The 23259-nt window shown below is 41.2% G+C and overlaps 3 protein-coding genes across 8 annotated transcripts in view; 2 read left to right on the top strand and 1 right to left on the bottom strand.

Annotated features, from left to right (window-relative positions):
- Positions 1–492: 492 nt before the first annotated feature.
- LOC112107715 (ribosome production factor 1) lies at positions 493–10599 on the top strand. Its single transcript, XM_024201553.2, has 9 exons — positions 493–772; positions 1283–1339; positions 3548–3628; positions 4067–4162; positions 6008–6161; positions 7306–7388; positions 8390–8571; positions 8660–8786; positions 9775–10599. The coding sequence occupies exons 1-9, from the start codon at positions 599–601 to the stop codon at positions 9814–9816; spliced, it is 996 nt and encodes a 331-aa protein (XP_024057321.1). The 5' UTR covers positions 493–598; the 3' UTR covers positions 9817–10599.
- A 799-nt stretch (positions 10600–11398) lies between these two features.
- On the bottom strand, positions 11399–16154 carry GNG5 (G protein subunit gamma 5). The gene is made up of 3 exons (XM_024201555.2): positions 15984–16154; positions 13099–13254; positions 11399–11644 (listed from the first exon to the last, which is right to left on the bottom strand). Exons 1-2 carry the CDS (start codon positions 16062–16064, stop codon positions 13129–13131), a joined length of 207 nt encoding a protein of 68 aa, XP_024057323.1. The 5' UTR covers positions 16065–16154; the 3' UTR covers positions 11399–11644; positions 13099–13128.
- Positions 16155–16259: 105 nt separating this feature from the next.
- The window catches only part of SPATA1 (spermatogenesis associated 1), a 36780-nt gene continuing 29780 nt past the window's right edge, over positions 16260–23259 (top strand). For 3 of the 6 annotated variants that reach the window (XM_026655991.2, XM_024201547.2, XM_026655993.2), the window contains exons 1-4: positions 16260–16641; positions 18105–18175; positions 19792–19926; positions 22221–22327. In XM_026655991.2, the coding sequence (XP_026511776.1) occupies positions 19891–19926; positions 22221–22327 (143 nt within the window). In that variant the 5' untranslated portion in view covers positions 16260–16641; positions 18105–18175; positions 19792–19890. The remainder of the gene's footprint in view (positions 16642–18104; positions 18176–19791; positions 19927–22220; positions 22328–23259) is intronic. The other 3 variants (XM_024201549.2, XM_024201550.2, XM_024201548.2) reach the window with 3 other exon arrangements.

Raw genomic sequence — 23259 nt, 5'->3', positions numbered from 1 at the left:
TGTGTTGGCCTGGCTCCCCAGCCTGTGCTCAGCCTATCTCTGATGACATCTGCCTCTCAAACCACTTCAAAGGGAAACGGACACACGCTATTTAAAAGCATTAGCTGTTCTTTATGAAACCAGCAAGACAGGCACTTCCACGCCATTTAAACAATAAAGGCTGCGCGCTTGGGGCCAGCCAGGGACACCGACCACGCCCCGGCCCAACCAGGGCCCTCCTCCCACAGGGGTCGGCAGGCGCAGCAAAGAGAGACGGACGCGAGCGTGCGCGCGCGACCCGTGCCGTCCCCAGCGCGGAGAGGGGCACACCCTCTGCGCTCCCTCCCGTAGCCCACCTCGCCTGACGCAGGCGCACACAGTTTTGCGGGTTCTATTTTTATCGCGGTCTCGCCGAAGGAACGCGCGTTCTCGCCCCACTCGCACTGCGCACGCGCACAAACCAGTTGCTGGTTGGTCGGAGAAGAGACAAGGGAGTCCCGCTGCACCCTGCCTTCTCCACCCCCGCGGACTCTCGCTTCCGGTCCCTACCTATGCCGGGACCGTGCCTCCCGTTTGCGCAGGCGCAGTTAGAGGGTCTAGTGGCGGCCCCGGAAGGAAAATGTCTGGCCCGGGCAGCATGGCTAGCGGAGCGGCGGGCTCGGCCGAGGGGCCCGGGGACGCGGCGCGGGCCCCGGAGCAGGCCCTGTTCCCGCCGGGATTCAGCGTGTCCGAGATCAAGAACAAGCAGCGGCGCCATTTCATGTTCCTGCGCTGGAAGCAGCAGCAGAGGAAGGTGGGAGGCCGGGGGCGCTCAGGTGCCCTGCCCGGGCCTGCGTGCGGGGAGCCCCTTGCTGGTCGGGCGCCGCCCGTCCCTCCCCGCCACCCCTTGGGCTGCCTGCGGGGGTCAGAGCTCTGCCCGCCCGGGGGGCGTGTTGCAGTTGCTTGTATTGCAGCACGTGGGCCAGGACCCGCTGGGCTCGGTGCTGTGCAAACAGTCGGGAAGACAGCCCCTGCCCGGAGAGCTCACACGCTAAGTATAAGGCAAGACCCCGTGCAGCCGCAGACACCCAGGGCAGCACCGGAAACAGTGTTTCAAAGGGGGGGGAGGTTCCCACTTTTGGCTCTGTCATTGAGTGCATCAATAAAATACTTCCCAGCAAATGGTTTTGAAGCTAAAGTCACTCCTCTCTGTGAAGGGGCCGCGGATGGACCCAGTGCTAAGGCCAGCAGTGTGACAGGTATATGCAGAGCTGCCTTTAACCTACTGTTCCCAGCTAACCAATCAGATGTCTGTCTTATTCAGGAGAAATTGGCAAATAAGAAAAAACGGAGAAAGGAGAGAGAAGCCCTTGGAGACAAGGTAAAAGAAAGTTCTTCATAGTGTCCCGTGTGTTACTATTTGTGTCTGTAAAACATTATACATGGTATAATATTCATATCCCTTTTAAAATAAAAAAATTAAGTTTAGTATTATAACGGTTGCAGTTTGATACCTGGAATTATTTCTCTAAACATGCTCTAACAAACTGGGGATAGTGGATGCTTTATAATTTTGTAGCCAGACCATTTGTGATCACAGTGCTGTTCACATCTATCTTTTGAGATGCAGTGAGTATTGGTTAGAATCTAAAAGAGCCATTGTTTAATATTCTGTTGAATTGTGGTATGACTCTGGGCAGTAATTTCTCAGGTGGCTCAGTCAAATGAACTGTAACATTGGGAAAAATCAGGGCCGTCCTGAAAATAGGTTCTAGCCATTTGACAGAATCACTATACAACACTGTGTCTCAACAGCAGTCCTGGGTAAACTGACTATAAATACTCATTTATACTAACCGTGAATAAATTGTATTTTGCTTGTTGCTGAAACCCAGTGACACGTGAGGGGGGGGAGGGTCTCCACCGTTGCAATGTTCACAAGGAGCTGGAGACATTACTTGTACATTCCTGCACTAATGCACTCTGTATCTAATGCTGCTTTGAGTGAAACAGCCTAACGCTGTGTGATCTTAATCAACTTTACAGCGGATGCTGTGAGTAAAATATTTTGCAGCAGGAACATGGTGCTTTTCTTTCACAGCTACTGGCTGAAGCCTGGAGAGAATGGTGGGGAAGAAAAAAAACAGGCTGACACAGAAAGAAGAAACGGGGAACATAATGGGGAACAATCATTTCCTATGAACTTGGAAACTAAGTGGGTTGAATATTGTAGCCATGTGTTCTGCTCCATATATTGCCTCTCTAGTATTAAACTAATGATCTCCTTTCAGAATTAAAGTGATGGTATCACTGATGTACAAACAAAGTAAGGCCTCGTCCACACTTAAAATTGAGGTTGATTTAGCTACCTCGGTTGGGGTACGAAAATTCCACATCTGTAAGCAATGTAACTATGCCGACTTAACCTCCAGTGTTGATGCAGTTAGGTCAACAGAAGAATGGCTCTGTTGTCTTAGCTACTGTCACTCAGGGAGGTGGTGTTCCTACACCAGTGGATTAAACCTTTTTTTTTTTTTAAATAATGAAGATATCCTATCTCCTAGAACTGGAAGGGACCTTGAAAGGTCATTGAGTCCAGCCCCCTGCCTTCGCTAGCAGGACCAAGTACTGATTTTGCCCCAGATCCCTAAGTGGCCCCCTCAAGGATTGAACTCACAACCGTGGGTTTAGCAGGCCAATGCTCAAACCACTGAGCTATCCCTCCCCCACTTTTCCATTGGTGTAGGCTGTGTCTGTACTATGGGTTTATGCCAGCATAGCTATGACAACATATCTATGCCAGTATAGTCTCTGTAGTGTAGACAAAGAGCACAACTTGTTCTAGGTTCTCAACCTTTTTCTTTCTGAGGCCCCATCAACATGCTATAAAAACTCCAAGCTCCAACTGTGCCACAACAATTGTTTTTCTGCATATAAAAGCCAGGGCTGGTGTTGTGGGGTAGCAAGCAGGACACTTGCCCAGGGCTCCATGCCACAGGGGGGCCCACAAAGCTAAGTTGCTCAGACTTCAGCTTTAGCCCCAAGTGGCGGGGCTCTGGGCTTCTGCCCTGAGCCCCAGTGGGTCTAACACCGTCCCTGCTTGGCAGATCCACTGAAACCTGTTTGCGGCCCCCCCCCCGCCCCCCCTCCCCAGGTGGTCTCAGACCCCTGGTTGAGAACTGCTGTCTTACGGTATCTTCCAGCTTTTAAAGAATTATTACTAAAAACTGACATAAAATACATTACAGAATAATTGAGTCACTCATTTGAATGTGGAATTGAGCTCATTGTTTGACTCAGAGCTTGTCTACTTAGCATGGCAAAATGTGCCAGAAGGGTGTGATTTGTAAGAAACTATGTTGATATGAACTAGGTTCCTTTAGAGCATGCCAGCAGGGTTTACGCAAGTTAGTTAGAGCACAACATATTAAAGCACTTAACAAATCACATCCCTCTAGTGTGCTTTGCCAGCACCGTGTAGACAAGCCCTCAGTACCACAAAGTACAAATAATGCCTTACATTTTATTTTTTTAAAGGGGATTATTGCTGTAATTTATTGTGTTCTTAATAAACTACTTTATATTAAAGGCACCACCAAAGCCTGTACCGAAGACAATTGAAAATCAGAGAGTTTATGATGAAACAACTGTAGATCCTAATGATGAAGAGGTAAATGTATAATCCTTACATATGTGTTAAACTATGATTTCCTCCAAAATGTGCTTTAACTAAAAAAGGACTGATTATAAACTATGAATATTTATTTTCCACTCTTGTGTTAGGGCATTTATGAATTGATAATACTGCAGATGACGTCATCTCTTTATCATTTAATTTAAGATAATTTCCCATTGCTGAATAACTTCTTAGCAAGCTTGTCCATCATCTTATCTCCCATTGTATTAAACATTGTTAAAAGCACAGATACAGAATGGGACAGATTGATTAAACAATACAGTATAGGCCAGAACTTGGACCCATATAGAATTTTGCTATTGACTTTAATGGCACCAGAATTTAAGCCAAAGGGACAATTATTTTTAGAAATAAAAAATTGTGTGTGTTTTTCCTAGAAGTTTTTTAATTCGCCATATTTTTTGTTCCCAGGTTGCTTTTGATGAATCTACTGATGAGTTTGCACCATACTTCAATAGACAGACAGTTCCCAAGATTCTTATCACAACATCAGATAGACCTCGTGGGGTAAAATACATTTATAAAATTTAAGTGTAATCTTTAAATTTTTGTGAATCACTTTATGGGGGGTCTGAAAGACTTAGGCAGCTGATTATGGAATAGAGGTTTTCATTTCATGCTTGATAGTGCAACTGGAGTCCGGAAGTGACTTGAACAACGATCCCTTTGTTGGTAATGGGCAGGGAAACGTCTTAATTGTCGAGTAAGTGGTTCCTCTGTGTCAGAATAGATGTACGTTGGCAGTGCAGCATCAGGAAATGTTTACTGCCACTGTCTTAAGCTTTATCTCTTAATTTGATGAATAGGAGACTTCAGTCTGTAGACTTTTAAATGTAATGCCTTTCACAAGCCCTCTGCATTTGCACAGTCTTAAAAGAACACCTCCAAATTGAAAATTGCATCTCTATCTGCATTTTTTCTTCTGTTGGTTTACTTTGTTTATAGTCTGTTCCTTCCCTTTGATCTCAATCCTGCAATGAGCTCTTCATGGGTAGAGCCCTGTGCCAACACAGTTTTTTATTGCAGGATTGGTGCTATTGGTGATTTTTGCACAGAGCATAGAAGAACAAAAACCACTTTTTAAAATTAGGAAAATGTGATTTGTAAAACCTCAACTTGTCAAGGGACTTGGGCATGTGTCGTACTTGAAACTACTTTTAACCTTTTTTTTTTAAAAGTGATTTATTTGCAAGCTGACTGTGTCCCTTTAATGTTCTGTTACTGTATTAAAAACATGAGTGCTAGTACTTAATATTAAAATTTTTCCACTTTACTGTGTTTGAGGAATAATGGAATCTCTTAAAAAAAATATTTTCTGCATTTTTTGAGTGTCAACACAGAGAGTGCTCTCCAAAATGCAGGAAGCTACTGTCCTTGCCCCCAGGAGTTTATTTTCTAAGTAGAAGATGGACAATACAGTTCAGACCTGGAATGCAGCAGAATATCAGACATGTTTTTCTCTAGTGACTGTGTAGTGTTTTCAATGTACAACACTTTGCTTTGTGTTAACATTGGTAAAGTTAATGGAAGAAATGTTTAAGAAAAACACGGTACAGTAAAAGCTTTGTTACCCGGCATGTTGAGGGAATGGGGGGTGCCGGTTAGTCAAAAATTACGGTTAACTAAGAGTTATACTTTCCAATGGAATAAGAATTTTCAAAGAATTAGAATACAATAAAACAAATAAACTATAAAATAGTACTCACCAATCCCGTAGTAGTACTGCATTGCAGAGTGGTTGGTTTCTTGAAGCACTTAAGTGTATACAGGTAAAGTTTTCTATTCAGTAGGTTATCTTATGACACCACATATCACTGTATGATACATACACCCAGATCACAAAAAATACACTTAACACTAAAACTATACTGAATCATCAAAGATTAAATTATGTTCAGAAGACACTTCAGGATCTTGCAGTGCCTCAGGGTCATCATCAAAATCAATTATTGTAGATGTAGAAGGTATAGGAGATTGGGCTGAATCTGTATGACCTTATGACACACCCTGGAAGCTGCTTTTTTTGAATAAATCCCTATCCGCTTGCTTACTTGTCTTCTGCCTCTTTTGCATAAAAGTAGAGTGCAGAATGTGCAATTGCATAACCTCCTGGGCAGTATACTAGTCCCGGTTACTAGATTGAAGATTTGAATTGGGAAATATCAGAAATGCCAGTTAATAGAGTTTTCTGATTGATAAAGTGCCAGATAACACAACTTTTACTGTATTTGATGAAGGGGTAGCTTGATACACTTAAAGGAGGAGGCAGTTGTATGAAATGTAACCCTTTTTATGATCTTTACAATATACCCAACAATTGAGAGATTGCAATCAAGGCTTTCTATTGTGCAGAGAACAGTGAGATTCTGTGAACAGCTGTCTACTATCATACCTAACTCACATGTTTACTATCGAAGAGGACTGGCCCTGAAAAGAATTATCCCACAGTGCATCTCAAGAGACTTCACAGATCTGATTGTTATTAATGAAGATCGCAAAATACCAAGTATCCTTCATATAAAAGAGGGAGTTTCTTCATAGAGTTATCTGTATTATATGATGAAGATATTAGTACGGTAATTCTGAACAAAGTTAAGAAGAAAGTAATTGGGCTATGTAAGTCTCCAAGATCTCTCCCAGATCCTTTATGCTTTTGTCTTCACTTCACTGTCAACTTCAAGTTGATGTAGTGCAATTTTTCACTGTCTTTAGAAGTTAAGAACCAGTATTTCTACTTTTCTACAGGCCAAATATGAAACTAAAGGCCATTTTTGGTCTGTCTCAAACTGTAACTTAAAACCGTATAAATACAAAGTTACAAGAACAGTAACATGCTACTCTGATATCTGCATGCCTCACAGCACAGGTGCCATAATATGGTTCCATATTGGTATTAGATGTGGCCACATCCTTATATGTATTAAGTATCAGGGTAGCCGTGTTAGTCTGTATCTACAAAAACAACAAGGAGTCTGGTGGCACCTTAAAGACTTAACAGATTTTATTTGTATGTATTGTTTTTATGTTTGATCATAATGGCATCAATTTAGCTCTTTAAATGGAGGGATATTCTTGGTGAATAGGTAAAGAAATGCTGAATGTATCCAATATACTGGCAATGTATGTATGGCTTGGATTTTTTATCAGTAAGTGAATCACTATTTTTCTGAGACCACTTAGTGCATGAATACACATTCTTATTGCACTAAATTTAAGCAGTTTAATCAGCTGTTGGATTTTGTTAACTTAATGAAAGTTTACATATATTATGTTTATAGTGATCTATAGCAAAATAGAAAATGAACAAACAAATAGAACATAATGTGTTCTGGTTAACTATTTGACAAAGTTTTAATGATACTTAGTATATTAATACATTTTCTATAGTGTCTTTGTGTAAGTATGGAGATTTTAGGAATATGAGACCTTGTTACAGCATTCCCAAGCTCCATTATTGCTGAGAAGAGGGTAGGTATAGCTGTCTTATATATGAAATATAGGTTGTGCAAATTAGAAGAGTTCTAATATAATGTTGACTGTTTCTGTGGAACTCAACACAGGTTTCTATATAAATAACTTTTGTTATATTCTGTTTAAATTGCATTCTGAACTTCATATCTATACCAGCTTTTCTTAACTCTCTGAAACAGATGGACTTGTTTTAAGTCATTTGCCTGATGGTCCAACTGCTCATTTTAGAATGAGCAGTGTTCGTCTGCGTAAAGAAATAAAGGTGAGGTTTATTATTCCCCTCAATAACAGCAAAAAACTAATAAATGCATGATCCAAATTGCTTAGTGGTATAAGTTTTTTCTTTCACATTTTCTTAACTTTTGTCTACAGAGGAAACTGTTCAGACTTGCATGATGTTCAGGTGGTTTCATAAAGATGGTGGTGATGTACCGTTTTTGAGGCAAGGAGGACCAGTAACACTATTTTCTAGTTTGACTTCTATTGCCTCTGCTATGTAAGACTTTTACCCAACAATTCCTGCAGTGGATTGATTGCTTTGTTTTTATCTCGGATACATTTTTGCACTCATTACAATAGCATTATATAAAATCAGCTGTGTACCAACTCCAAAAGTCTCAGTTCTCCACTTTGTGTATATACTCTTACTTTGTTTTTTATACAGTGCCATCACTAATGTATAGGAATTTTGATGGTGTACTGGAAATACTGAACTCTTGTTTAGCCCCAACTAGTCTAAAAGCACTGTGCTCTTTTTTTTAATGCACTTTAACAATGAAGGAACTGAAATGACCTTTAGTCAATCTGGCTTCATTAAAAGTTGGCCTGGATGGATGGATGAAAGGGTAGCTTTGGAAGCAATTAGACTTGAATGTCCACAGAGACTTTGAAGATTTTTATGATGGATGAACTGATTTATTTTTTTTTTGGGGGGGGGGGGGGGCGGTAGTGGAATACCCTTCCAATATATTAGTAAGGGGGAAATATAGAATGAATAACTATCATTCTCTTCACATTTATTCAAGAAATTTGGTTTTTTTGAACAATGAATTAGTAGAATTTTGAGGTCCTTAAATGTTGCCAACTGATCTGCACTATATATATGTTCTTTATGGCATTTAACATGGGGAGTTAATACATCTTTTGGCCTTAACCTTCTGCCCCCTCTCTTATATTAGTTCAAATTTCTGTCTTTGAATATGTATCTTTGAAAATGTTTTTTGTATTTATGTTATCCTCCCTATCTTGTTACTTTCATTCCAGCGAAAAGGAAAGGAGCCCACAGAACATCAACCTGAAGTAATCCTGAATAACTTTACAACACGACTGGGCCATTCCATTGGTCGCATGTTTGCCTCTCTCTTCCCACATGATCCTCAGTTCATTGGAAGACAAGTAGCTACGTTTCACAATCAGCGAGACTATATCTTTTTTAGATTTCACAGGTAATCTTTTCTCAAATTTTGCTAGTGGCTAAGAAAAACTGCATTCCTGTAGCGTCCCACCCTAATGTGTTCCCCCTTGGCTTTGAAGGTACATCTTCAAGAGTGAAAAGAAAGTGGGAATTCAAGAGCTTGGGCCACGATTTACCTTAAAGCTGAGGTCTCTTCAAAAAGGAACCTTTGATTCCAAATTTGGAGAGTATGAATGGATTCACAAGGTATGTCTTTCAGTAATGATATCAGGATGGGCACTTGAAATTTTGGCATTCTGAAACATAACCACAAACATCAGCCTGAAAGAAAAGTAGTAAATGACATTTAAAGAATGGACATGGCTAACTGAAACTTCATTTAGAGTTTTTAAAGAAATACAGCAGAACTTTTCTAACTTGCATATTGGAAAATAAGTGATCAATTAAAAAAAAAAGCAAGGATAACGAGTACTGATATACCTCAATCAGTTATTTGTAAAGTCTATTTGAACTTTAGCATAATTGGTAGTATACAAGTGTTCTGTGATAGAACTTGTAAAGTCTTACTGAGACGTTATTACTGTGGACTTGCTACTGGCTTGCTGGTAAAGTTGATTAGAGCTATTTCTGTTTGCAAATGAGTAGAATAATCATGTGCAAATAAGTGAGGCTTGATTGTGTGCATAAATATCTCAAGTCAAACTGACTTTTTAAATCATTTTAAATAAAATGGGAGTGATAGAATAAATAGGTAGTATTAAACCACTTCACGTGTCATTTTTTGCCATGGAGTTGTAGCACTTGGCTTCCAAGTTTAGAAACATTAGACAGCATGCAAAGCTACAAGAGGGAAAAGCTCTGGTACACTTTGATCACTGAGTATGTGGTAGATGTAGTCACTTCTTTAAACAGAAATGAAAGAACCATATTCACCTTTATTGTGTGTGTGTGTTAGCACATCTATGAGCCATCTATGTGATCTTGATAATGCCACACCTAAAAATGGAACACGTACTCTCTGATCTTCATCTCCCCCACTGCTAATCCTGGCAGGCTGAATCCAAGAACTAGTTAAAGTATATTGCAGCTGCAGTGCCACTTGGAAGATACATACCACCTTCCTCCCCCTACTATAGTTTTGTTTTAAAATACGTATTTTCCCATTTCTTTAGTGTCTGCTACTGTGACATTTAACAGCAAATTTTATAGTGAATATCTTTTCTTTAAATTTCAGCACCGTGAAATGGACACAAGTAGAAGAAAATTCCACTTATAATGATCATCTAGTTCTACCTGATTAATAGGAGTGCAGAACTTTCTTGAATTCTTCTGTAACTAAATTGAGTCTGGCTTTGGTCCTGTCATCTCAAATTCGTTGTTAAACAATGTTGCTCATCACTGAGCAATGTTATCTGCACAGGCAAGCGGACTACAGACATCTTCAAACTTTCTACAATAGATGTTTTGAAACACGATTGGTGTCATCTTCAACGTTCCCGCTAGGCCTCAATGCTGACTCCTAAAGCAGTGCTACTGCCTCTAAGGGTATGTCTATGAAGCAGCTGGGAAGCATGCTCCCAGTGCTGGTAGACAAACATGTACTAACTCTGCTTGAGCTGGCATGCTAAAAGCAGCAGTGTGGCTGTGGGGGCGGCATGTGCTAGCCACCTGAGTACAAACCTGCCTGATCCCCTGGGAACTTACTCAGATGGCTAGCCTGAGCTGGGGCTCATGCCACCCCCAGCTACACTTCTTCTGTTTTTAGCATTCTAGTATGAGTAGAGCTAAGGCATGTTTGTCAACCTGCATTGGGAAGCATGCTATAGAATGCTGAGTAGACCTATCCTTTGATTCAAAACTGGCAAAGTTTCCTAGAATGTGAGTAGCAGCTGCTAGTAGGTTGAACGGTAGAGACTGTATCATGACTACCCCAATGCCTTAGTAACAAAGCTGTTTGGGAGTAACATGGTTGTGCTCGAAGGTAAATAGACACAGACTCTACTGTCAGGTAAAATAGGTCAGACACAAACAATGTTGCCCTGTTTCTGTAAATTGTGCTGTATCATTGCTGTAACAGCTCTGCTTCTACAGTTCCAAGAACTGTATTTCATAACCAGATTAGCTGTACTTGAAGAAAGACCTTATTGTGAGAGGTGGAGTATGAAGGAAAAGATATCTGCCCAGAGACATGTATAGTCTCTTACTAAGACAGCTCAGCGTTAAAACACAGGGTTCCAAAAATGGAGCAAGTGTGTATATGTAGCTGTATCTTAACTTGATTAAATGCACACACTGTCTGAAAGGCAGCTTCTTCCATTTGAGTAATTTGCCTCTTGGTGCAAATACAGCCCTAATCTGGGTGCTAAACAGCTATCTAATAGCTGGCTAGTTGTTTAACAAATTGGTAATCAAAGTCCACTTTGTAGACGAACGCTTTAAATCAGCTAAATGGGTGTGAGGAATTGGGCTGTACAGTTTCCAAGAGGGACTTTTGTAACTAATCAGTCGGTCTTATTTTGCTTTTAAGAACAAGTAACATGAAAATTATGAAGATACTTTATGTATCTTGGGTAGAAAAGAGCAATGGTTCTTCTCTACTGTAAGTAATGAGCAAAACAAAAATCTTCACTGGCTTCAGCATCTGAGCACCAACTTTGTATGGGCATGGATGATGTACTTCTGAAGAAATTTAGTGGTTTGGCTTCAATTGGAATTGTTACAGGCTAGTGATGTGGAATACCCCCAATATTTGAAGTCTCAGATCTGAGTATACTTTAGTAAATATACACCTAAAATAACTTTGGAGAAGTATTAGAGTCACAGTATTGAAACAGTCCTACAGTAATTCCAAAAACAGATTAAGTCAAAACATTTTTATTTTTTGCTTGGTATGTAAAACTGATTCCCTCATGAAGTAGAAGTTATTGCAACTAGCACACAGTTCATTTGGAGAGGTAGATGGTAAGAGGTTTGACAACAGTAGCGATTTACACAGTTAACTTGGCACATTGTTAAGGCTAAGCTTTTGTACAGACTTCAAACCAAGGCACTCCTTGAGTCACATTCTCTCCACACAGAGCAGCTGTGAAAAGGTGTTAGAAGATCTGAAAGACACACACACAAAAAAAGTGGTTAGAAAAAAGTAATGAAAATCTGTATGTATGCTTGATGAAAGTACTCCCACAAATCTTTTGTTATAGATGACACCACAGACAAGTAGGTATAAATTAGTTTACCTTCACAGGTAGCTCATGGGACAAAGGGTTGTTTTCATTGCCATCACTCTCAGAAGTTTATATACTGTAAATTCTCCCAGGTAGGATGTTATACAGCAGGGACTAAAGGCAGAATCCAACTTGTACAAGTGAATAGGGGGCTCATTCTCCTGGGAGCTGAATCTATTAAACTCAGTGGTCTGAACTGGTTGACCAGAGAAAATAAATTATTCTACAGCAAAAATAGTTGCAAACTCTCTCTTCTAAACACCACCTCCACTTGGAGATACCCAGACTATGTATTGGGTGAGAGGTGGTAGCTACTGCCTCCAAGTGTTGCTAACTTTTCTGGCTCATCCAAAAAAAAAAAAAAAAAAGTAGGGGTCTCCCCATAAAGTTTGCTGTTTGGGGAGGTTACAGGAAAAGAAACCTCTCTTTTACAGGTAGAATGCCTAAACTGTTGTCCTAAGGACTTCTGCTTGTGATGTCTGCAGAAACAGATGTTTCAGTCCCACCCCAAGTTGTGATGGTAGGGGCTGGGACTTGGAAATAAAATTTAAATTCTTATTACAAGGAAGGGGTAGGGGGGGGGTTTTGAGTGGAGTAGGAAAAGGAATTGATTACCACTGCATCTTAATTCTTGGGTGTAAGTCTCAGGAAAAGCTTAGTGTAGAACAGAATCTTACACTGCCAGAATCCATGCTCTACCTCAGTGGTTCTCAAACTTTTGTACTGGTGACCCCTTTCACATAACAAGCCTCTGAGTGCGACCACCCTTATAAATTAAAAACACTTTTTTATATGTTTAACACCATTATAAATGCTGGAGGCGAAGCAGGGTTTGGGGTGGAGGCTGACAGCTTGCGATCCCCCGTGTAATAACCTCATGACCCCCTGAGGCGTCACAACCCCCAGTTTGAAAACCCCTGCTCTACCTGCTCCATGGACAAAAGACTTTAGGACTGGCAAATAGGATATTGTTCACTAGCACTAAATTCTTTTCTTTGGTGAGGAAATGAGCAGTATATTTTAGTTGAAAAGTTTACTGAAAAGTCAGAACTTTTTAAAAATATACTCCATAATGAATGTTGTATATATTTTAAATGAATGACCTGATGACAGATTATTTTATCAGAGCAAACAGGAATCATAGAATATCAGGGTTGGAAGGGACCTCAGGAGGTCATCTAGTCCAACCCCCTGCTCAAAGCAGGACCAATCCCCAGACAGATTTTTTCCCCAAGATGGCCCCCTCAAGGATTGAACTCACAACCCTGGGTTTAGCAGGCCAATGCTCAAACCACTGAGCAACTTGTATCATTTTTTATAGTTTAAAAACTTACCACTGAAAGAGACCAAGATAGTTCACCAAATTACAAAAATGAACAGACTTTCTGGGGTCTGAATGGATTTGTACTTGAAGACACTCCTGTCAGTAGGGGATCATGTTGTGCATTCTGCAGACAGAACTGCTTCAAGTCTGCTGCGGCTTGAGAAACCTAGTCATAAAGTAAATTTTAAATTAGCATTCACAGCAAATACTTTATCTTGTAGTGTATGGAAGGTGCTGTTTTCAGTACAGCTAGATTTTATTACACACAAAACACTTGCATTTTAGTTTTTGTTCAGAAAAACTATCGCATTCAGTAATACTCTATTTTAAGGGAGTTGGTCTTGTCTTCAGATACTAGGTGCACAGTTCAGCACATTTTTGAAAATCAGCTCTTGGCTACTATACATACAGGTTCCTCAAGCTGAAGTAGCATTTAACACACTATGGGTAATTTTTACAAGACATGCAATCATACACCAGTGTCTGCCACCTAATGCAAGCCCCAAAACAGTTTTACTTTATACTTTTTCTAAGGGCTTGTCTTCACTACAGGGTTAGCTCAAGTTATAACAAGTGTTGACCCTAACCCAGCTCCTGTGCACAGACAAGTCTCTAGCTTCAGAAAAGTGGTGCTTTTAACTTGAGGTGGCTGATTTGGCAGTGTATAGGTTGAAGCTCAGGTGTTGCTAAAACTAGTAAGTGGGGACTCAACTACTCCATGCTGCTAATCCAATCCTATTGTGCTGCTCTAATGTTTTGCAGTGTGATAACTCCTCATTTGAATAAGTGTGAACTTGATAACTTAAGCTAACACTGAAGACAAGCCTTCTTAAGAATAACAAGAGATATGTTAGTATACCATTTTGTATAAATACATTGCTAAAGGAATCTATATATGCCCTCAAGAATGTGAAAAATCCACCCACTGTAAAAATTTTCAGTTCCAAACTAAGCAAAGTGATGATCCTAGAAGTGGTATTTATCTGTATTATAGTTGTAGACAGAGGACTCAATCAGAGTGAGGTGACAATGTGGAGGTCACTGTGCAAACTCTTCAGACACAGTCCCTCCCCAAAAGAGTTTAAGCATTTGAATTAAGTGGGAGTAGTGGCTGAAAACAAAGCCAAATTTATTCTGGCCAAACCTTCCAGTATCTGGGCATTGACATATTATTTTATCTGGACCCCAGGTGACCAGCTGTCCTGATTTTATAGGGACAGTCCCAATATTTGGGGCTTTATCTTATAAGGCACCTATTACCCCCTACCCCATCCCGATATTTCACACATGCTGTCTGGTCACCCTATCTGGACCAAAGCAAGCAGGGAAAAGCCTTCTGCCACTCAGGTGAAGAATTTTAAATAAGTGGTTTTCAACCAGGGGTATTGCAGAGATCTTCCAGGGGGTATATCAACTATTTGCCTAGTTTTACAACAGGGTACAGAAAAAGCACTAGTGAAATCAGTACACATTTCATACAATGACTTATATAAATGCTCTCTATGCTATACACAAATGTAAGTACAATATTTATAATTCTATGGTAAAAATGAGAAAGTATGCAAATTTTCAGTACTAGTGTGCTGTGACACCTTCGTATTTTTGTGTCTGATTTTGTAAGCAACTAGATTTTAAGTGAGGTGAAACAGGTTTGTAAGACAAATCAGACTGGTAGTCTGGAAAGGTTGAGAATCACTGTTTGAAATCATTCTTGATGCTGTGTCATGCTTAACTAACATGTCTGCAAGTCCACCACCAAATAAATTTAAAACAAAAAACAAAAAAAAAACCCTCTCTATCTTAGCCTGAAGGTTGCTTTACACATTTGTTAAGCTTTCCCCATGAAATAAGAATAGCCCTCATTTTTGAGAAAAAACAATTGTGGCTGCATGCCCTGACACCCCACCTCAGATAAACTAACTTTATTCTCCCATTCCTCTCTATCAGGAAAACATTCTCGGGATGAGACAACACATGAAGAGCACTATTTTTTTTTTTTACAAAAGGTGGTAGGTACATGAAAACATAGAAGTAAAATGAAAACATAGCTGGCTATGTCTCCCCAATTACTTATTTTGAAAGGAGATCTGCAAACTGTAGTTTGCCAATTTAACACAAGGCCTATCCTAGCCTGAAAGTCCACAGATGATGCGCACTCAGCATATGCGAGGGCTCTAGGAACGTCTCCATTTTATATCTGAATAATCAAAACGGGTGAGAGGCCTGCAGCAGCCTAGACCGGGGCAGTCAATAGGCGGACCGTGGGCCAAACCCAGATCAGTGGGAACGGGCCCGGGCTTTTATTATTTTCTCTGCAGTTTGGCTCTTGACCGAAGCTAATTGACTATCCCAGGCCCAGGCTGAACGAGTCCTTTCCAGTGAGGCGGCAGGGGGGAGAGACTCTGCACCGCAGGACACCTTAAGTTACGGCGGGTCTCTGGGGGAAGGTGCCCAGCTGGTGCAATCCCGCCCGCTCAGACAGCAGCATTTCAGGCAGGCGGCAGCTCCGCCCTGCAGCACAGAGCACCCCGGGATTAGGAAGTGAGCGGCTGGGGCGTGCTCAGCCTACGGCCGCTGTGAACGCCCCGAGTTGCCCGGCACAGCAGCCCTGCGCGTGGGGCGAGTCTGGCCCCACGTACGAGAACGGCCTGTAGCGCCGACCCGCCCGCGGCCCGGGCCTGCGCTGCGGGGCCCCGGGCGGGTTCGGGGCAGGGCACGCGCAGACAGCTGGGCACAGGGGCCGGGGGGGGGGACAGGAGCCCTCCAGTAACGAGGGCCGCCAGCCGCCCCAGGGGAGGGGGCCGGTGGGCGGGGCGGGCGGCAGCTCTGCCCCTCAGGCGCGGGGCCTGGGCGCGGCACCGGCGGCCCGGCCGGGCGCCCCGCGGCCTCTCCTACCTTCACGCGGCTCACGCTGGCCTCCAGGCGCAGCTGCTGCACCACCTTCTTCATGGCCGCCACGCTGGAGGAGCCCGACATGGCGCGCGGGTAGCGGCTGGGCTCGGGCTGCGGAGCCAGGCGCTGCTCGGAACTTTAGCACGAAGTTTCCGGCGCTTCCCAAACTGCCCCCGGCGCCTGCGCAACCGCCGCCCTGGCTCGAGGGCGGCGCGCCCGGCCCGGTCCAGCCCGAGGGGGCGCTGTGACCGCGCTCAGCGCCTCGCCGCAGCGGGGCTGCCCCAGCCCAGGCAGCCAGGGTTTGCTGCGGGGTCGGGGGCGGCGGGGCCTAAGGGAAATGACGCCACTGTCACGATACAGTCCCATAGGTGTCCCGATAGCGGCGTAGCTCCCTAGGTCCTTCTATCGTGGCCATACCCCCGTCCCAGGCCCACCCCAGCGCCAGGTGTCCCGGGGTCGGGGTTCAGCGCCTCCGCTGGATTTGCTCCGGCCCCTGGAACAAAGGGTGAGCAGGCGTCAGTGACGGTAATCGTGGCTCCTTAGTGACCCACCCGGGGGGTCTGTGGTGCAGGGCCTCTGCTCGCCCGGCGGTGTTTGAAAAGGGACCGTTACCCAGGAAACCCTTCCCTCGGCCCGGGCAAGGCAATGCCGTTAGCGCAGGGTAAATACAGTAACTCAAACTGAACAAGAAATGTACGAGATAAGAATGAAACTTGCGGCTCTGTGGCACCTGCTCGCCAACGATCCCAAAGTGCTTCCTAGATCTACTAATGAAGGGAGCCTCCCACCCTGCTCCCCTTTGGAGTAACAGCCCATTTTACATATGGGGAAGGAGAAGCTGCAACTTGCCTAAGACGAGATCACACAAGCCTGTGGCAAAGTCGGCCAAAAACCGCAATCTCCTTCCCTCACTATATTTGAACCAGCAGAAGAACATGGTTCCTAGGAGTGCCCCTCTGGCACTAGTGACTTACTCCTGCTTGGTTCGAGTTCATGTACTGCTTAAACTGGCTTATCCTTTCACCAACACAGGTTGGCTTAATAAAAGATCTTACCTCACCCACCCTGCCTTTAGGATGGTGAACAGTTAGTTCTACAAGTATACATTAGTATACAGTTTTGTATTAGGGTTTTCACGGATTTTGAGTATTTGATTTATAATTCAATATTTCTGAGAAAAATAAGGTGAATAGTAAAACAAAGTTTCAATCCCTGGCGTATAATGTTCCCACTATATATTGTGGGTTTAGGACTTTGCATTTCTCTAGTGGCTTCCAAGTAATTTCTGGAGAAATTCCCCTAAAATGGAGACAAAATGGAAAAAGTTTTTTTTTACTTTGGATTTAGGGAGAAAATAATGTATCCAGGCCTAGAGAGTTTTATACTATAAAATAATGCTTGTGATGAGTCAGAATAAAATTAGCTCCTCACTCAGATAAATTGACCTAAACATTTCAAACTAATTTCAACAGATGTTTATAGGAAAAAATACTATTTTAAAGGACTCCCATTAACTAGATGCATTTTGAGTTTGTTGCAATTAATTTAGACAACAAAAGATGAATAGATATTGTAGATTTTCTTTTTGTGCTGAAAAACATCAGTTCTCATCTAAAACCTTTTGACACCTGGTTCTAAATCCCTTATTCTAGAAAAAGATGGTAACTACACAACTGTGCTATATTATTTGATAATAGATATGCTGTACAATTATTGGCCATTTTATAATCCCATTGATTTCAATAGAAGTTAGGAACCTAAATACCTTTGAGGTTCTTGGCCAAAGATCTTACAATCTGGATTTACTTTGACAAAGCAATGGGATAGACAGGGAGGGAGGAAAGAAGGAAGGAAGGAATATGTAGAACAAAGGCACTGGGGTGAGTGGTACAGTAAGCGTAGGCTTTTTGTTTGGTTGGTTTTATAGTGATAGAAAATTATATCCATGTAAAACACAAGATTGGAGAATTCGTGGTTTTTAGGACAAGGGCCGGAGGAGACAATTAAATCTGTTGTTTTAAAGGAACCATTAGATATGGTAATCTCAGTCATCAGTGAAAAATGTAAACAGTGTTTGCAGTCTAAGTGGAATAAGAGGAAGAAGAATACTTTGCACTTTTCAAGTCTTTTTACTGAGGATCTTAAAGCACTTTATGAACAATCATTAATGAAGACTCAGCAGCCATGGGAGGCAGGTGAGAATTATTATTTTTGTTTTAGTGATAGGGATACTGAGGCACAGAGCTGTTAAGTGACTCTCCTAATGTCTCACAAGAGGGGTCTGATCAAAGTGACCTTGTTATTCTTACTCAGGTAAAACTACTGAAATCAGGATCAGAACTCAATGAAGGGCAGAACTGGAAATAAAAAACAGACATTCAATTCTGTCCTTTTAATGATAATTTGTCTGTCTCTGTTTGTTAATCATAAGTAGGGCTTCTGAATTTAGGTTTTAACCAATAAACACAAATAAAACACCCCGATGCAAAACAAATTAAATTGGTGTTTATCCAATAAACACCAGAAAAGGTTACTTGTGTCTGAGGGCTTGTCTACATGGAGCAGAATGCAGACTATGGGAGGTGTGATTTGTAATGCACACTAACATATTGCAGCATTAATTGGTCTCTGTAGACCCTGCTGATGCCCACTAGGGAACATTACAAAGAGATTACTCATTACAGCATATATGACTGTAATGAGGCATATATGACTGTAATGAGTAATATATATATAATATATACAAAGAGAAAGCCATGAAAAACCCTGATTTTTGGACATCTACATAAAATTCAAAAATTGATAAAAATAATCCTCCCCAAATTAAATTAATAAACTAAAAAAACCAGAAGCACTAATCATCGCCTGTCTATACTAGCACATTTGGTACTTGTCAGCAACGTGCCAAGTAGTGAATATTTATGGCAGGAAAGGACCTAAAGCAAGTGTTGTGTAAAAGGAAGTTGTACGTGCCTTTTTGATGTTGAACCTTGTACCCAGGCCAAGAAACAACCTTTATTCTGGTTTGACCAGGCATTTGCTTTTACCAGTCTAGATAAGATGTGTCCTGTTACCAATCAGATTTGTCAGCTTCCAACACTGATACAGGAAGTCTTTATGGGAAACAATGCATTGATGGTTCAATACCCTGCTAAAATGAGAGTTAAATAGCATGAAAAATCTGGGTATTGGAATCAGTGGAGAAATTATTACAGTTCGAAATGTGCATATCTGTAGGTAGGATTAATGATACAGGGACTTGCCCATTCCCACATCCTCTCTTGCTTTATGGATGAAGCCAAGTGTCCTTGGAATACTTTTCTGTTTTGACTCATGCATGCTGAAATGTCACTGGTTCTGAATGACTGCATGGCTTCAGACTCTGCCATTCTTGCCCATCTACCCAAAATAAATCCAGACACTGAAAGAAATACATCTTGTGTTTGTTAGATGCACTGTAGAAATATATAGATAACTATATACAGTAATTAAATACTTTTTGATGAAAGAAGAATGGAAAATGTTACTCAGAATACTAATGCAAACCTTAGTTGCCCAACTGCAATTATGCAATTCACTGGGTTACTTAGGTGATATTTAGTTGTATAGAAGGTGTGTTCACATCAAAGGGAGTATTAAGCCTACTAGTCAATACTTAGCTCTTTGCAGTTTATCTTCCGGTTTTGCTGGAAGCAAAGCCTTCAGCCTGAATCCAGAACTTACTTACAAGCTCTCTGCTGCTTTTTTCTCAAACTTTTGTATGAAGTGGAAACAGATTCAAACTGAATGGAATACCATTTTTGACTTACAGGATTTATCATAACCCATACTGTTAAGTAATGCTAAGATACAAAAGAAATTTAAAAATCCATCCGGAATTCAGTGACACCCAATACAGGCACCAGTGAATATGTCATTCAGTCAAAATAGACCGCCAACATCAGAGGTGAGAACTTTTGCTCTGAATATTTTAGAAAATCTGTATAACTGTTCTAAATTGTGAAAATTGCTGCCATGCAACATTTTCTGGCAGATGTGTGAAGAAAATATCCGCTTATTTTAAAGACGAGTACATGAAAAACCATTCAAAGTCTAGTTTATATTTAATACCCAAAAGTTTATAGGAATATTCACTAAAGCTTATTTGTGCTGGCTGTTTATATAGGCCACATATACACAAGGAAACTTTTCCAAAAATTTCCCACTATTGCTAACACTGGTTCAGCTGCATCAAAGATAGCAATATTGGGAGCTCAGCTATCAACAGGGCTCCCATGGTCATCACAGTTTTAAGCATAATGTCACCTAACCCTCCTCAGTTCAGGTCCAATCGTGGTTTCAACAGCCACTGGCCTGTGCACTTGAGTACTTGGACTATTGCTGTAATTGTTAGAAACCTGGAAATGTTTTGAAATTTTTCCCTGGTGTTGTCAGGACCTCAGTGTGTATTTGTCATTAATAAGACGAATGTATTTTAATGGTGGGCCCTACACTCCTTTCTGTTGCATGGCTCAGAGTGGAGGCAAGGAGTAAAGCTAGAGCATAAAGGGCCTGATTTTCCATTGCCTTACACTTTGTGTAGCCATTTACACCCATGCAAAGTAGCTGTAAAATGCCAGCATTCTGATCTGGAAAAGTGTATATAAATACACAAGATGCAAGGCAGTAGAGACAGTGATTAATTTGTGCCAGGGCTGAGCCTGGCACCTATAGGCTTGGCAGTTCATAGCCCTGGCACTTCTGGGCTTGCTGCATCAGTTATGCATGTAAATAAATTGCTTGATTCCCAGCACCTCTTTCATTACAAATTAAGCACTGGGCACTTTCCCTCAACACAAGCACATGGAAGCTTCTCCACACACAGTTTTATACTGAGGCCCTGATCCAAGTCCATTTAAGTTAATAGAAGCCTTTGCATTGACTTCAGTGGCCTTTGCAACAGGCTCTTAGAGCTCTGCAGATTTTGGGAGGTCACTTGTGTCCCTGAGAACTTCAAGTATTTCCAATCAGTTCTAATCATTGCTAGCAGAGTAACATCCAACAGCAGCACGGCTCCTCCTCTGCCCTGACTTCTAAAGATAAAATAGTTCCAACATTATTTCTGTGAAAAATTTCCACACTGAATATGCTGTCAATTGAAATGCATGCAGTCTAAATCCAGCCCTCATGATTATTTATGTGGCCCACATGAAATATTCAAATTGTGCTGAACCCAAGTTTTCTTTCTTCCTTTTTTAAAGTAATTTTCTAGAATTTATGATTGCAGAGAGAGCCTGCCAAACGTGAGCCAAGTGTAAATTGATATAATGTCTGCATGAGTCTGCAAACAATGACTCAGAGATGTTAACTCCTCTGCTGGTCTTGAGTCTGTATTAGTATTTTTATTAATATAGAAAACATTTATAATTTTATAAAATGAAAATGAGTGAGGTTTGTAAGGTGCAGAAAGGAGATATTGGACCCAACTCTATAGTTTTACCGAAGCATTCTAATTTGCAAAAGTGAATCTCCACAATCAGGGAAAAAATGTTTTACAAGATATCATTGATAATTATTCCATGGCTGACATTTGTCAGCACTTTAGCTCTTTTTCTTATTCGTGAGCCAAATCCTATCACTGGGAAATTTCTAAGTTAATACTGCCGTATTTGGTCCATTATTATTATTATTTTATTGTGAATCTCCTTTCTGCTAGCAGTCCAAAGCCTGTATAACTGACTACCTGATAATGATTTTAACCATGTTTATACAGTACTTTGAAAATCTACCTGACTCTGCAAGTCTAAATGTTATTATTTAAATAGCTGGTTCACTGATACCAAGTAAAAGCCTTGTGTGCATTAAAAAGTGTATATATTTAATCTAATTTGGATCAAATTGTTTGAAATCTGCCATGTCCATAAAAGCATTTTGAGGCATATTCATTTATCATCTTTATTATGATAGTGCCTAGGGACCAGTCATGCTGCTTCATTTTTCTAGACACTGTACACACATAGAATTAGAGACAAATCCTTCCCTAAAGAGTTTAGAGTCGAAATTAACAAGACAGTGACAGGATCGGGCAACAGTATATAACCTACACCAGAATGAACAATGCAGTGGTTTATGAATATTATGCCATCTGTTTTTTGTTTTGTTATATAAATCCTTTTGGTGGACACCCTGTGTCAATATTTGTATTACTTAAATGCTTACTGTATATCTATAACTGAGATAATCTTCTCTCACTGCATTTAGTTGGTAGAGCTTCATGTTTTTTATGTCCCAGAAGAAGTGTGGAACTTCACATTAAATACAGTTTCTGCAGATCTTACTAGCAAATTCATTTCAGCTGGATTTATAAGGTGAGTAATTGCTAAATAATGAGGAAAAATGCTGCTTTAGGCCCCAATCCTACATACACGCTTGCACATGCTTAACATTGTGCCTGTGAGTAATTTCTTTATACAGTGCTTCAACTAATCCATGCAGCTGGATAGCTCTATAGGGAACCATTGCAGCACAGCATCAGCTAGAACAGCCCTTGAGGCTCCTGTTCTGTGGTCGCTTCCAGAATCCAGGCGACACAAAGTTGGCACACAGCCATCTTTGCTTTTCTTGGGCTACACCAAACTTAGCTCCACCACACCCAAGAATCTGGACCACTAAAATTCATTTCCAAAAGGGGAATTAGCGAGAGAGAGTGAGTGCCTTCCTTTTAAAAAGACATGATGTTGGACAGATGGTTAGACAGCAACATGAATTCCACAAGGGTAATTCATACAATTGGAATGTTTGCCTGTCCATATTTATTGTCCTTTGTGTAACTTAGACTCCAATCCTGCAATGAGCTCTGCTTGGAACCCATTGAAATTGATGTGGCTTCATGTGTGCATAGGGGTCTACCTGGGCAGAGCTCATTGCAGAATCAGGGCCCAAATTTCTAAAATATTTTTACCAGACCTTGCAACAGAAAGCAAAGGATTAACCTTTAACATTTTTTATTTTCTGAATGTTTTTTCTTTTGTAACGTACAAGATATTAAGGATAAAATCCTGGCCCCTTTGCAGTCTTGGGAGTTTTGCCATTGATTTCACCACTAAAAGTCTAATGAGTTTAAGAAACAGAAGTGAATGTTATAGTTAATTTAACTTGAAAAAAGACACTGTCTGACATGCTTTAAAAGAATAGTATCAGAGGGGTAGCCGTGTTAGTCTGGATCTGTAAAAGCAGCAAAGAGTCCTGTGGCACCTTATAGACTAACAGACGTATTGGAGCATGAGCTTTCGTGGGTGAA

Source organism: Terrapene carolina, unplaced genomic scaffold (assembly GCF_002925995.2).
Source record: "Terrapene carolina triunguis isolate 2854851 unplaced genomic scaffold, T_m_triunguis-2.0 Scaffold211, whole genome shotgun sequence".
NCBI classification, from domain to species: domain Eukaryota; kingdom Metazoa; phylum Chordata; order Testudines; family Emydidae; genus Terrapene; species Terrapene triunguis.
This window is presented reverse-complemented; position numbering and strand designations above follow the sequence as displayed.